The sequence below is a fragment of the Ambystoma mexicanum genome, chromosome 1p (assembly GCF_040938575.1).
Source record: "Ambystoma mexicanum isolate Mex_15411 chromosome 1p, UKY_AmexF1_1, whole genome shotgun sequence".
Taxonomy (NCBI): domain Eukaryota; kingdom Metazoa; phylum Chordata; class Amphibia; order Caudata; family Ambystomatidae; genus Ambystoma; species Ambystoma mexicanum.
The window spans coordinates 559,172,169-559,187,782 of record NC_090921.1 but is presented as its reverse complement, the minus strand read 5'-3'; the positions used below and the strand labels follow the sequence as shown (position 1 = coordinate 559,187,782).

Here is a 15,614-nt window from a genome sequence, read left to right as displayed (position 1 = left end):
CAAATGTGTTCCCTCCATCTCCTTTTCAGGTTCCGGTTTGGGACCTCAAACTGGTTTTAACATTTCTGATTTGTGCACCATTCGAACCTTTGCACATGTGCCCATTAAGGTGGTTAACCTTTAAGACAATACTTTTGGTTGCTATAACATCAGGCTGTAAAGTGAGCGAATTGCAGGCACTTTCTTCCAAGCCACCATTTACTGTATTCCACAAGGACAGGGTTGTGTTACGGGTAAACCCTCCTTATTGCCTAAGGTAGTTTCTGACTTTCATTTAAGTCAGAAGATTGTGCTACCGGCCTTCTATCCTCCACCTCAACCTGCTAAGGAAAAGGAAAGGCTTCATAGGTTGGACCCTAGGTGAGCGTTAAGCCTTTATATTTCCAGAATGTTAAAATTGACAGTGGACGGCCAGCTCTTTGTAGGGAATACTGGACACAAGCTAGGCCAGGCTGTTGCCAAACAGACCTTGTTTAGATGGATCATCCTCACCATATCTGAGTGCTACAGACTGGCAGGCAAAGACCCTCCTGAGGGTTTACAAGCCCATTCCACCAGGGGCATGGCTACATCGACAGCCCTTCAAAAGGGTGTCCCTATTAAGAACATATGTGATGCAACAACGTGGTCATCAATACACAAGTTTACAAAGCAGCATTCTCTGGATACTTGCCATGCTCATGATGTCGCTTTTGGTAAGGCAGTACTTTTACTCTGCTCTCTCAATATACATAAATTCTGCACCCTCCTCCAGTCATGGATACTGCTTTGGGAGTCTGTCAAAGGTGAGGAATACGTTGGAGGAATATGCCCCCCTTCCTGGGACAAAAGGTCAATGTGAGAAGGGCTTTGACAGGTCAGTCGGTGTGAGCCCCTTCCCTGGGAGAATGTGGGTAACTTTAATTGGTCTGTGCACTCTGCAGCTGGTAGTTTCAAACAAAGGTAGCTGACCTGCCAGCAATAAAATGCACAATTTGACACCATGTTTGCAGAAGAACAGGTTGCTTACCAACTGGTAACGTTCTTTCGACGGCATGTTCTTCCAACGTATTCCTCATCGCCCTCCCATCCTACCCCTCTGTAGAATTTCCCATGCTATTACAGCTTTCGTTCCACCAAGGCTGAGTACTGTCATGCCTGTGTTTATGGGCATTTCTGCTGCACAAGGAGGGGAAAAACAGAACTGAGGCCATCGGGCGCCGTGCGTGCTACTCTGGCCTTCAAGGAACATCAGCTTGATGACATCGACGCAGGGCGACCTCTGCCAAAAAGTTTTCCGACGCAGCCACAGCTAGACCTTGCATGTCAAAGATGAGGAATAAGTTGAAGCAACATCCATTCGAAAGAACGTTACCAGTTGGTAAGTTACTTGTTTTTCTGCAAACATGGTGTCAAATTGTGCAATGTAACGCTGGCAGGTCGGCTACCATTGTTTAAAACTACCAGCTGCAGAGTACACAGACTGATTAAAGTTAGCCACATTCGCCCAAGTAAGGGGCTCACACCGACTGACCTGTCAAAGCCCTTCTCGCATTGACCTTTTGCCCCAGGGGTTAGTCTGAGCCGTACGAGCAGCAGATCCTTTTTGTGAGCACCTCAAGCGCACAAAACCGTGTGTTATACATAGTTTTTGATAACTTATTTTCACCGGTCTGCCTATGCATGTTTAGACTTTCAAATGTCCTAGGCTTCTGACCCGTACTGTCAGATTTTTTGGTAACCCTCCCATCACTTTAAAGGAACGCTCTTTATCCATTATTGGGCTTTTAATGAAACCTGCCAAGGTGGTGACTTGGAGTTTGTTTGGGGCATTAATGTGTTAATGAAAAAATATTGCTAGACAAATTGTACATAGCCCGCTCTTTTTCAGATCGTTCCCACTTTTCATATTCTACTAGCAGGTCCTGCCTTGAAGATGGTCTGCTGCTGACCCCCTGTGTCCACATTAAGTATTGCAGTTACTTGAGTTCACATGCTGATTTTGAATGGATCAAGCAGTGCACAAGATACCTTATTCGCACGGCTGTGGGTCACGAATATTGAAAAAAAGGTCCTCCAGTTATGACCACGGTCCACGCTATTTGCTTCACCGTGCTCAGCAGTGTTGCTACCCGACTCCATAACAGGAAGGACAGACGTCTTATGCCTCTCCTAGCCTCTGATTTTATCATGTGTTTATTTCAGTGCATTTTATTCAATTGTAGTGACCTAACGATGCAACGTCCAGCAGGCAATTGATGGAGCAGTGAAAGCGCAGTGCTCATGGTGTCCTTCATGATGTAGTTGACCACCCAAGCCCTGCTCATTCTTCACTTGCTATGACTGGAGTGTATGGTGTGTATTGCTGTCTGTGTGCTACGTGGGGTATCAGTTTGTGTACTTGTGTTCATCACTTTGTTCCAGTCTGTCGGCCCTGTATTGAAGCAAGCAACCCTTTGTCGTCCTCAGATACGGCATCTCCCCTGAGAACATCATCCTCTACGGACAGAGCATTGGGACTGTGCCAACGGTGGACCTGGCATCGCGATATGAGTGTGCCGCTGTTGTCCTGCATTCAGCTCTGACCTCTGGGATAAGGGTCGCTTTCCCCGACATGAAGAAGACTTACTGCTTTGATGCCTTCCGGAAGTGAGTTCCACTGTTAGTGTGGGGTGTACCCCCCCCCCACCACCTGGCTTGTAGTCTGAAAAATGGTGGTCCAGAATAGGGGTTTGCAACCTGCGGTTTCTCCAGGTGTTTGGTATAATTACAGCCATGATCCCGCACTATTGATTTTGTTGGTTTGGATAAATGTGACTTTATTTTTGTATTTGTAAAGTGCACTACAGCCCAAGGGCATTATGAAGGATTACTCATGGGTTAGAGAGCAGAACCTAGGCATAATGAACAGGAGGCAGGTACATGGAAAATTCCATGAATCATAACTCCTAGAACAACAAGGTTACAGTGAATGGGTGCAGAGTTAAAAGAACAAGGGAGGCAACAGAAATCTAGGAGGCCCTTTTATACAAACAGCCATGTTTTGATGGCTTTCCTGAAGGCTGTGTGTGATTCAGTGCTACTTGGGTACGTTGGTAGGGCGTTCCATTGGGACGCAGCAATGAAAGGTAAACTAGAACCTCCTGCGCGAGACCTGGGTTTTCTGAATAGTGACCATGTTTGTGTATGCCGTTCTTGTAGGTCTGTCCAAGATGGCTTTAGCAAATCTCTGGGAGAGATACAGGGGTGCAGTGTTGAAACATTTGTGTGTGATGGCAAGGGTTTTGAAGGTGATGCGTTCCTTGATGGGGAGCCAGTGGACTAATCTCCTAGTAGCAGAGATGTGTTCCCTTTTTGAGATGCTGGTAGCAACCCAGAGGGCATTGTTCTGTATGGTCTGAAGTTTCCTAATGTTTTTAGCAGAGATGCCTACTAGGAGGACATTGCAATAGTCTAACCGGGAACCAATTATAGCCCTTGCTATGGTGAGGCAGTTCTATTTAGACAGGAAGGGTCTGGCTGCATTGAGCAGTTTTGAATGGTATGCCGCAGCAGATGCAATAGAGTTGACCTGTCTGCACATGGTAAGATCAGAATCTAAGAAGACCCCCAAGGTTTTGACCGCCTGCAACAACTTGTAGTGCTAAGCACCTGATGAGCCAAAGATTACAGACCCGTATATGACTGTCGAGAGCAGTGCCTGGGGTTCAGCTTCATTCAAAACCTCCAGACGTCACTTTTCGCTTTGCACATGCTCTCCCTGAACCTTGAGGGGCAGTGTCAGCTGGTGCCCGTGATTTGGATGGTTATGGAAGATGCTGTGGATGTTGTGCCTTTTTGAACCCTGAAACTAACCAACTTAATAATAACAACTTTAGTTTGATTATAGGCCTGAGCCTCCACCGTAATAATGACTACCTGCAAACTATATTGCTCCTAGTCCAATCCCTTTTTCCCATGTTATTGGCTAGCACAAAACATGGGGCTCCTAGAATAAACTCCAGAGTTCTTCCTGAATCTTTCAACCTTCCCAACATGCAGTTGGGTTTGCAGCTGCTGTCAGCCGGCCGAGAAACTGCGAGTTTTAAAGCAATCCAGGAGGCGAAGAGACAGTTTTCGAGCATCAGGCCCATGTTAGTTAATTCACCCTAATGATGATGCCATGCACATGTGGGTCTCGTAGGCGGTTTTCACTTCCATGTCCCTATCTCCCGTTGTGGTTTCTCTAGTAATCCTATGTCCCCTCCCCTTTCCTCCATACTTATGGGACATCTCTCCGTCCTGTGGGATGGGACCGGAGCACTTTGTAAATAGCATCCACATTTTTTTCAAAAATTTGTCCCTCCTCTCTTTCCTGCGCGTAGCCCGGCACGCGGGCGTAACCCCGCCCACCTTGGCTCCGCCCCGCGCATCGCCCATCAGTCCTTTTCTCCACACGATCGGGGCCGGATGCACTTGCATCCTCGGAAGACTTCCCTGTTTTCCTCTCTGGCTCTCGCTAGCGTTCGTTTACTAATCTGTCTGTCTGTCTTTTAAACTAGATTTTCCAGACTGTTCATCGTGTCACCGTCGCTTCGCGAGGACGGATCCCCATCCTCTTTGTTTAGAGTGTTTGGGTCCGGAACACCGTTGGGACTCCTGTTTTTACTGTGACTCCCTTTCGGTCCGGGCACTTCAACGACGGTTCGAGCGGTGGGAGGAGGTGTTCGGACAAACTCCTTCGCATTTTCAGGCGTTCATCGACGAGAAGAAAAAACGCCCGGTAAGTTCTTTACTGTTCAGATCATCCCGGCTGGGGGATACCTTTCCGGGTTCCTCTCGGGCCGGGAGGGGCGTTGATCGTTCTGTTACCGGGGTTCGCCCTGAGGTGCCGGTCGGGCCTAATCATTCTACCAGATTTTTCTCCGAGGGTCTCCGTAGGGGGCCTGTGTTCACCGGAGTACGCTCCGAGGCCCCTCCTGTGGGGGCTGTTTGTAGACCCAGTTCTACTGAATCTTGGGGTACCGGAGCTTGCTCTGAGGCCGCTCTTTCGGCTTCCCTCAAAAACAAAACCGGAGTGCGCCCCGAGGTCTTGGCTGGGCTTGAGGTTACCGAGCGGATGTTCGAGTCCCGTGCTGATAAGTCTTCTACCGGGCCTAGGTGCGAGGTCCCTCGTACAGAGGCTAAGGCTACCAACAGCTCTGAGGGGCCGGGCAAGGCCCTGTCGGTGAAAGCGGTTGCTCACCGTTCCCGCTCTTGTGGTGACACCAGATCTGTTGAGGGGGCAAAGAAGAAAGTTTCTTCTTTTACCGGCAGTGCCGATGCCCTTCCTTCGAAGGCTCAGTTGGCGGTTGGTATGTCGCAGAAACATTCCAGGCCTCATAGTACCGGCTCTGCCGAGGTTCCTTACGTTGAGGCTAAAGTTAAGACCCCTGACCCATCGACGGGGACCCCTGCCTCACTTGCTCATGTGCCGCAGTTCCCGCCACGACCATGGCTGCCATTTTAGGTACTACCCCCTACTACTACGCCATCGGCCCCTGGTGTAGGATTCGGTCCTTCGGGTGAACCTAAGGTCCCTTGTGCGCATCCTTACTGGCCGGTTTATGAGTGGAACGCCCAGATGCCTCTTCCGCACAATGTTTTGTTGCCCGCGGGGGCGGCTCCCTTGATTTATGTGGATCCGTCGGTGGAGGGGCCGGTGAGGCACCCTTCCCCGTTACGTCCCTGGATTTGTCCACCTCATGAGAGGTCTCCTCAGGGTCCGAAACAATCTCCTGAGGACGCCTTTTTCGGTAAATTTCAAGCGCTTATGCGCACCGACCCCATGAGGGAATATTTCAAAGGGCTTTTTAAGGAGATATGTCCACCTGCGCCTCCGGCTCCACCCGTTCCGCCGGTGGCCCCGCCGGCGCCTCCCTTGCTCGTGGTGCCTTCCCCTGCGTTTCAGCCTTTGCCACCATTGTCCCCAGTGGACAAGGCAGTGCCTGACACGGCTCAGCAGCATCCTGACCTGTCAGATGACCCTCAAGGCGATCAGGACAACGAGGACCTCTCAGAGCTTTCCATGACCGGGTGCTGGACATGATGAGTTTCTTAGATGTTCTGGTGCCCGAGGCACCCGCTCCGCAGGAGGGCGTGCTTTCTGGGGCGTTCACCTTGTCTCCTTTGGAACGTACCGGCCTGTTCTTGCAGAAGGACATTCTGGCCAAGGTCCGAAGAGTTTGGGAAAAGCCACACTCGGGGCTTTTTCCCAATAAAAAGATTGACGCGAGGTACAGCCTACATTCGTCGGAAGAAGTGGCCTTGTCATCTTGTCCGCTACCCTTGTCCACAGTGGTGGCTGCAGCTACATTGCAATCCAGGCCTGCAGCATCCTCCTCCGCAATGCGTCACAGGAAGGGGTAGCCGCCTAGCAAAGTTGCAACATACTATAACTTCTGTATGTAGTTAATTATATTGAAAAATGATGGTGTGTATACAGATTCAGCAAAAACAAAGAGGTGATGGCTGGAAGGTTTAGACTGAATCTTAACCACTGGCATTGCTCGGGGCAACCCTCCAGACCATCGTTCTTCGCCTGCCAAGCCATTACAGAAGGGGAAAAACCATATGCAAATCAGGCTTGGCCCCACCCCAAAAGGGGAAGTCCAGCCCGAACTGCTAGGTCACATCCCTTCTGCACGAGACCACAAGCATCCCCAAACATGTTTCACCCTTGTTGGGGCTCATCAGTGAGGAGTAGCTTGGGTCTCTAGGCTCTGGGTAAGTCTCTTGTAACCAGGACTAATGTCTGGCAGAGGGACTCCCAGGACCCCCCTTTTTAATTAGCATATTTAAGTAACTTTGGGTCTCACCCTAAGTTACTAGGGGAATCCAGACGTGGACCCCTTGCTCACTATTCTTAGAGAGGCACAGATCCACCATACTGATGAGGTCCAACCAGACTGAAACACGTGTCTGGGTTTTCTGTTGGTACTCTTGTTCAGAGGAGAATTGCCTAGCATTTCGGTGCTGGACTGCCCCTGGGCAGGACAAAGACTGATATGTTTGGGATATTTCTTCTCTGTGAAAGATAGTGAGCTAAAGACTCTGGGTAAGTCTCTTGTAACCAGGACTAATGTCTGGCAGAGGGACTCCCAGGACCTCCCCTTTTTAATTAGCACATTTAAGTAACTTTGGGTCTCACCCTAAGTTACTTGGGGAATCCAGACGTGGACCCCTTGCTCACTATTCTTAGAGAGGCACAGATCCACCCTACTGATGAGGTCCAACCAGACTGAAACACGTGTCTGGGTTTTCTGTTGGTACTCTTGTTCAGAGGAGAATTTCCTAGCATTTTCGGTGCTGGACTGCCCCTGGGCAGGACAAAGACTGATCTGTTTGGGATATTTCTTCTCTGTGAAAGATAGTAAGCTAAAGACTCTGGGTAAGTCTCTTGTTACCAGGACTAATGTCTGGCAGAGGGACTCCCAGGACCCCCCTTTTTAATTAGTATATACAGATTCACCAATGATTCATCCTAGTGATGTAATCTAAACCACCTGTGGGGTGGGCAAGACAATATAAATTGTATTGTATGAGTGTGCTCTGTATTATTTACGAGACACCACTTTTTTGTTTTGGGGGGGGGTGCAGTTTTTATTATTATTTCACTCCACTTTCTTTATCAAAACAGCAAAAACCAAAATACAGTGTCCTGATAAAATGGAAAAGCGAAAAGTACAGGCAGTAATAGAGCATATGTCTCAGTCCTGTTCTGTATGCAGAAGAATAAAGTAAACAGAAGGCAAAATAACTAAATTGTGAAAGTAAATTTTTCCTCTGCGACGGCTACTCAGGTCTTGGAAAAGGAGGACAAGCTCCTGGACTCCCTAGGGAGGAAAATCTTTGCCAATTCGGCCTTACAGCTCAGGCAGGCCAATGCTGAATTGATTTTGGCGAGAGCTAATATGCGGATGTGGAGAGGTCTGTTGGAGTTTGAGAAGCACATTCCGGTCGAGAAGTTGGAAGATTTCAGAGGGGGCCTTTCCGATGCCAGGGTCTTGGCCCAGGATCTCCTGGAGGCTGCGGCTCATCACGTAGACACCTCGGCTCAGGGTCTGATGCTTGGGGTTGATACCTCGCGGCAAGCGTGGCTGCATGCCACTAAGTTTTCAAAGGAAGTGCAAGACAAGGTTCTGGACCTTCCATTCGATAAGGAGCTTTTTCACTCTTCTACTGATGTAGAGCTCACCAAAGATAGCACTCAGACGGCTAAATCATTGTCTGTTCTGGTTAAAGCTCCCTTCAAGTCTCAAAGACCGTTGTCGCAAAGTAGACCTTCCTCTGGTTTTAGGGGCTTCCTCGACCGCAAATCTCGCAGAGTGCATACTCCTGCGGGGAATAACCGCCGTAGACAACAGCGTTCAGGTTCAGGTGGCACCGCCACCGACAAGCCTGCCAAATGAGGGTTTTCCGCGCTCGCACGAGACCCCGGTGGGAGGACGCATTGCGTCTCATTGGGAGGCATGGCAGACCATCACAGAAGACAGATGGGTCTTGTCGGTCGCTCGAGCGGGCTTCCGCTTACCTTTTCCCCCCTACCTCACCCCTCAACCCTCCTTTTCAGCTGTCGGGCTCACCCTCCCTCAAGGCCGAGGTTCAGAAACTTCTGCACCTCAGAGCTGTGGAACCCGTTCCCCTTGGGGAGCGAGGGGAGGGTCTCTACTTCCAGCTGTTTACGGTGCCCAAACTGCGCACCATCCTAGACCTTTCCCAGTTCAATCTTTTCCTACCCCAAGAGAAATTCAAGATGATCACGCCCGGCCAGATTCGCTCCTCTTTGCAGATGGGCGATTGGCTCAGCGTGGTGGATCTTCAGGATGCGTACATGCATATCCTGATTTGGAATCCACACAGGAGATACCTCTGCTTCTCTTTGGGAGAGGAGCACTTCCAGTTTCGGGTGCTTCCTTTTGGCCTCAGTTCGGCGCCGCGTGTCTTCACGAAGATGATGTTGGTGATTGCGGCCTATCTTCGTCTCCAGGGTATCCATGTGTATCCCTATTTGGACGACTGGCTCCTACGCAGCCCTTGTCCGTTGGCAGCAGCGGGCAACCTCCAGTCTCTCCTTCAGCTCCTGTTCCATCTTGGGCTGTCGGTGAACTGGCGAAAATCCTCCATGACGGTCTCACAGGACCTGACTTTCCTGGGTTTTCGTTGGAACACGATCGACTGCCGAGTGTATCTGACCGGGGACAGAATGGCGGATCTGTTGGCCACGTGTTAGATGTTTGCGCAGTCGGAGAGCTTGTCGGCCTGGTGGTTCCAGAGGCTTCTGGGCCTCATGGCCTTGTGTGTACTGGCTCTTCCTCTTGCTCGTCTCAAAATGAGACGGACCCAGATGGCTCTTCGGAGCTCCTGGCGTCAGGCTGTGGACCCAGATTCCAAGCGGATAATGATTCGGATTCCATGAGAGTGGGCCTGGACTGGTGGTCATCTCTCAGCAACCTGTCAGTGGGCGCAGGGTTTCAAGACCCAGCCCCCATGGTGACGATCACGACAGACTCCTCCCTTTTGGGGTGGGGTGCGACGTTGGATCTTCTTCAGGTCTCAGACCTCTGGTCGCCTCAGGACAAGCTCCTGCACATAAATCATTTGGAGCTTCTGGCAATCTTTCTGCCGCTCAAGGCGTTCAGACCGCTCATTGTCAACAAGGTGGTCTGCATAGGAACGGACAATGTGGTATCAATGTATTACATAAACAAGCAAGGGGTAACAAAGTCTCCCCCTCTCATGGACCTGTCCATCCAGATTTGGGAGTGGGCCGTGCTTCATGGGGTCTGGCTGCTTGCAGTGCACATCCCGGGCCAGCTGAATGTCACTGCGGATGCCCTCAGCCGGCAGACAGTGGTCAGCTACAAGTGGGAGTTGAAGGCGGAGATCCTCATTGATTTTCTCGCGTTTGGGCACACCGGAGGTGGACCTTGGGACGCACCGGAGGTGGACCTCTTCGCCACGGCGGTAAACAAGAAGCTTCCTCAGTACGCCTCCAGAGGGGGGCTGGGAGCCTCCTCTCTGAGGGACGCTCTCGAGATTTCATGGCACAACATGAGAGTTTACGCCTTCCCGCCTCTTCCCCTAGTTCATCGAGCAATTTGGAAGTTGAAGATCGCTGTCAACTGTTCTCTTCTACTGATAGCTCCGTAACTCCCGATCTTCCTCACCAAGGGGAACAGCAGATGTGGGACCCCTCCCCACAATCGCTCAACTTGGCGGCATGGTGCCTGAGTTCACGTCTCTAGAGCATTGGGATTTGTCTGCGGATAACATGCGCATTATCTAGGCAGCCAGGAAACCCTCGACCAGATCCCAATACAAGAGTAAATGGCTCAGGTTCTGTCATTGGTGTTTGGGCCCGAGGGTGGCAACGATTGACACGGTACTGTCCTTCGTATCCTCCCTAGCAGAGTCAGGGGTTCATGTTCTGTCTTGCAGGACTTATCTCTCAGCGGTTTCCGCTTTCCTCTCTACAGACCGGTGTTCTTATTCTTTAACTAACCCGGTGGTGAAGAGAAATTTTGCTGGCTTGACACGCATCTACCCTCCGGTTCGTAGTCCGCACCTGCCTTGGGACCTAAATGTAGTCCTGACGGCGCTGCGCCATAAACCCTTTGAGCCAATGGATACGGTTGACCTCAAGTACGTGTCCTGGAAAGTGTCCTTTCTGTCGCCGTTACGTCAGCGAGGAGAGTGAGTGAGCTCCAGGCATTGTCGGTGGAGCATCCTTTCTTGGTCTTTCATAAGGACAAGGTAGTCCTTCGGACAAACCCAGCTTTCCTACCAAAGGTTGTGACCGAATTCCATCTGAATCGATTTCCCGTCCGGTCTTTTTTCCGAACCCTGCCTCGATGCGGAAAGGGTTCTACACTGCCTGGATGTCCGAAGAGCTCTTAAGTTCTACCTGGACAGGACTTCCGAGCTTCGGAGTTCTTCACAACTTTTGTGACCTTCGGTAACCCTCAGGGCAGACCGGCGTCTAAGGCATCTATTTCCAGATGGATTGCCTCCTGTATCACGGAATCTTTCACCGTCCAAAAGCTTAAACCTCCTAAAGCTATCCATGCACACCTGGTGTGGGGCACGGCAGCCGCGGTTGCTTTTCAGAAGTATGTTCCCTGGGAGTCCATCGCTAAAGCGGCTACTTGGGCCTCCCCATCTGCTTTCTGTAAGCATTACTGCCTCGATATGAGCTCTAGAGCTGACGCTCAGTTTGGCCAGGCTGTGCTCAAGAACCTGTTTCAGTAAGGGGTACTTCAATCCACCCATAGTTCCTGTAAGGAGTGCTTGGGAATCTCCCATAAGTATGGAGGAAAGGGGACGGAACGTAGGAGTATTACCAGGTTACTCACCGTAGTGACCGCCTTACTCCTAGTCCCTAGTCCCCTTTCCTCCATACGCCCGCCGTCCCCTCTAATAAGGTTCCTCTGTTATTGCTAATGGGTCTTTGACCCTGCAATAGAAAAGGACTGATGGGCGATGCCCGGGGTGGAGCCAAGGTGGGCGGGGTTACGGCCGCGTGCCGGGCCCCGCGCAGGAAAGAGGGACACATTTTTTGAAAAAAATGTGGATGCTTTTTACAAAGTGCTCCGGTCCCGTCTCACAGGATGGAGAGATGTCCCATAAGTATGGAGGAAAGGGGACTATGGACTAGGAGTAAGGTGGTCACTACGGTGAGTAACCTGGTAATTAACCTTCTTACACAGCCACTCCCTGGCTCTGTCATTTCTGATGGTAGGCTTTGCTGTCCCAGTTTATATACCTGGGATTTGTAAGGGGCGCCTAAAAATGCTGCGTGCCCCCACACTTAAAGGGCTTTTCGAGCACTTCTCTGGTCCATCACACACCCATGCTTCGCCAATGCTGATAATTTCTAGGAACTGCTATCACTGGAAAATGCTTGTACTACGAATTTTCTTATTTTCCTTCTTTCTTGATCAGTATTCCACTTGATCTACTGCCTACCATTAGAACTCCTGCCCCCTTGTCACATGTAGCCCAGCAATTTCCCAGAAAAGGACACAGAAGTCAGAAATTGTGCTATATTTTTGGGGCAGTTGAAGTGTTTTTAAGGTAATATTTGTAGAGCTGTCCCTCGCCTGCTCTTTTCCTGTGGGATGTCCACCTCGCTGAGTCATCCATAACCTGGTTAGTAGTATGGACCAGTAACCCCTACTGTCTAATCCCTGGTCAAATGCCAAGTTGTGCTTAAATGCAGGCTTACTAACTCCTGAGGGACTGCCTAACTGTCACTAATCTAGCAGAAGTAACATTTCTAAATTGTGGGGGGGGTGGGGGGGTGGGGAGGAGGAGTACCCTTTCTCTCTTTGTTGGATTTGCCCAATTCACTCACTAGAACTCTTGCTATCCTTCTACTTCTATGGTCTACCTGTGGTCTTGCTCCTACATTGCCCCCTCTGATCTTAGCAAAATTCACTCCTACCACCTCCACCCTTTGATGCCACAGCTCCCCCCTCTCCTCTCCCAGTCCTTTAACTGTTACTCTTCTCACAATACTTATCCCTCATCAGTTACTCTCCTCCCACTACTGTGCCCCTCTTCCTCTGCCGCCTCTTGCCTCTGGGCCCCTCTGCCGCCTCTTGCCTCTGGGCCCCTCTGCCGCCTCTTGCCTCTGGGCCCCTCTGCCGCCTCTTGCCTCTGGGCCCCTCTGCCGCCTCTTGCCTCTGGGCCCCTCTGCCGCCTCTTGCCTCTGGGCCCCTCTGCCGCCTCTTGCCTCTGGGCCCCTCTGCCGCCTCTTGCCTCTGGGCCCCTCTGCCGCCTCTTGCCTCTGGGCCCCTCTGCCGCCTCTTGCCTCTGGGCCCCTCTGCCGCCTCTTGCCTCTGGGCCCCTCTGCCGCCTCTTGCCTCTGGGCCCCTCTGCCGCCTCTTGCCTCTGGGCCCCTCTGCCGCCTCTTGCCTCTGGGCCCCTCTGCCGCCTCTTGCCTCTGGGCCCCTCTGCCGCCTCTTGCCTCTGGGCGTCTCCGCCGACTCACACTGCTTGGCCCCCATTACTACACTACAAAACCACTCTTCTTCCACTCGGTACTATTCGCTTCATAGTGCCTCCCTATATAAAAAAAACTCTTCAGCACCCACCACACACTCGTGCAAATGCAATCTGCAGACCACTCTTAACTCTTCAACAAACACTGAACCTTGTTCAACAAATTCCTCCACGAATCGATGATTACTCTTCCTCTTGTTGTTCACTTGGTCCACCTCATCCTCCACTGCTGACCTCACCTGGATAACACTGTCTTCTTGCTGATAGATTTTTATCTTTTTGGATACTGAGGCTTGAGCCTCATCACTCCATCTTCTCGGGTTGAGCATGTAGTGGGCTAGGATTCTTCATTGTGTGGACTTGCCACAGCAGGACTGGTTTCACAGGGTCTCTGCCATGATGGGCCCTGGGTAGCGGTCGGAGGGTTTGCATTGGTGGCAGAGAGTCTTCTGATCAGAGGTTTTGGATCTAGTCCTTGCAAGAAGTTCTTGCTCCGCTTTGCTAGATGTTCGTCCAACATCTTAATGTCCAGTTCTCTGTGAAGGTCAGCTAACCTTGTGAAGAATGGAGCTCCAGACGATATCCGTAGGGCCTTGTTCTGGACTATCTGAAGACTTTTCTAGTGTCGCTCATGGCAGGTCATCCATGCTGGTGAGGTATGCGTCAGGCTACCTGGATAACCCACACCCGTCTCCTCCTTTATACTTCCCCTCTTGCTGCCATGCCAGCTTTCCTTAGCCAATCTGTTTGCCTCTTTTTCCTCCTAGTGCGTTTGTGATGCACACTTTCAAAAGGGCTCTTGGCACCGCCCACTTCTTCCATTCGGCTTTGCTGCTTCAGTTATACGGCAGCGGTGAAAAGTCTTTCCTAGCTTGGCTGTTAATGTCTTGGGGAACATCCCCCTTTTTAACACCTGGTGGTGTAGGGTGGGTACATCTTTTCCTTGAGCTTTACTGCTCGGGTGTGGTGGGTCCTGCAAGCCAGTGGCTCTGCATGGTGTCATGTTTGTGCGGCGCTGCCACATGTCCCTTTACAAGCGGCTGCTCTCTTACCTCCGCTTGGTATGGTTCTGCTCTTGGCGTCTGAGTTTCGTTGTGACGATCAGCTGCAGCGATTGTTCGTGGTACTGCCAGGAGTGGGGGGCAGACTTGCTTTTCTTATTGAGGCATGGAAAAAGTGAAGTTTCTCATGGGGAAGGAGCAAGAACTGGGTCTTTCCTAGCTGCTACCTTCACCTGTGGGATAGGGCTGGTACTGGCTTTTACCCAGGTAGTCCACCCCATCCCTGGCTGCGAGGGGTCCCTACCCCCCTCTTGACTGTCCCTGTCCCACCTACTTATGCAATCATTTTCCGTCTTTCCTTTGGTATTTTCCCAATTTGTTTGTTTTGCAATCTCTAACCTATTCCCACTTCTCCCGCTCTCACCTATCGCCTTGTTTACCTTTCTTCTTTATCAGAGGACTATGATCGTGTGATCCTGTGGGGGGTGGGGGGGGGCCTTGATATGCCAGTTTATTGGACAGTGTTGGTGCTGTAAGACCACTACCATTCTGATTGGCACAGTACAAAACTTTATAACCTAACCTCAGTGAGCATATTGTGGTGCAACCTAATCATGTGCAATGCATCACCCAATGGGAAAATTACAATGTTGCCTCCTCTCTCGGCCTCCCTTCTGTGTTTAGAAAAATCACTAAGCACAAGATTTTTTTTTTACAGGCCGTAAACTTTTTGTGGGGGTGTCAACCGACATTTCTGATCACAACTGAAATTTCCTTTTTTCCCAGATATTTTCTAAAGAGTCTACAAAATGAGTTCAGCGCACAAAGGTTGGATTTCAGTGAAAACAAAATTCTATATCTGGGTAAAGTGAGATTCACAAAAAAATGACGCAGGGACAGGAAAAAAACCTCTGCAGGCTACTGAATTGGGGGCAAATTTCACCATTTAGTTTCTCCAGCTGTAATTTTGCCCACCCCTACTTCCTACTGGGTGCCAGTGGTTGCTGGTCTGATTTCTCCACAGCTGAGGTGAGGCTACACTGGTTTCTCTCCCAACTCCACCAGTCCTCTCCATCTCATGGTTTCGGGAAATCTTTTCTGTTTCTGTGTGCCCCCTCTAATAAACCTTATCATCCCCGCCAGCTCCTCCCATGTGTGTAGCACCTCGGCAGTAGCAGAGGTGTGATGAAATGTGTTCTACCTTCTATCAGGATAGCTGTGAGATTATGCGTTGAGTTCTGTCCGTGCTCTGGGAGGGATTCTGTCTCACTCATCTTCCACTCCACCGTACACATTTTTCCATTAATGCTTGGATCACAGCTGGCTTTGCTCAGGGAACTCAAAACAGTGGTCCCACTTTTATTTCTTTAAATCGATGGAAGTGTGGAGATATTTTGATTTCTCCAGCATGGGGTCTGGCATGGATTCACATGCTCATGAATATTCCCCGTCGTCAGGCTGGGAATCCTCGGTAAAGAAAAAATCAGTATCAGTTTCGTTTCTGATCTGTCTTTCTTAGTAGTAACCAATCACTGATCTCTGGGTCATACTGCCCCCCAGCCAATGACTGCCCTCTCCCTAAACCCTGCCTCTGGCAGCCATCCTCAGATT

At 50.5% G+C, this 15,614-nt stretch overlaps 1 protein-coding gene across 3 annotated transcripts in view; it reads left to right on the top strand.

Moving 5' to 3' along the window:
• The window catches only part of ABHD17A (abhydrolase domain containing 17A, depalmitoylase), a 200,922-nt gene that overhangs the window by 154,922 nt on the left and 30,386 nt on the right, over nt 1-15,614 (top strand). For all 3 annotated transcript variants that reach the window (XM_069649497.1, XM_069649495.1, XM_069649496.1), the window contains exon 3: nt 2,449-2,628. In XM_069649497.1, coding sequence (XP_069505598.1) covers nt 2,449-2,628 — 180 coding nt within the window. The remainder of the gene's footprint in view (nt 1-2,448; nt 2,629-15,614) is intronic.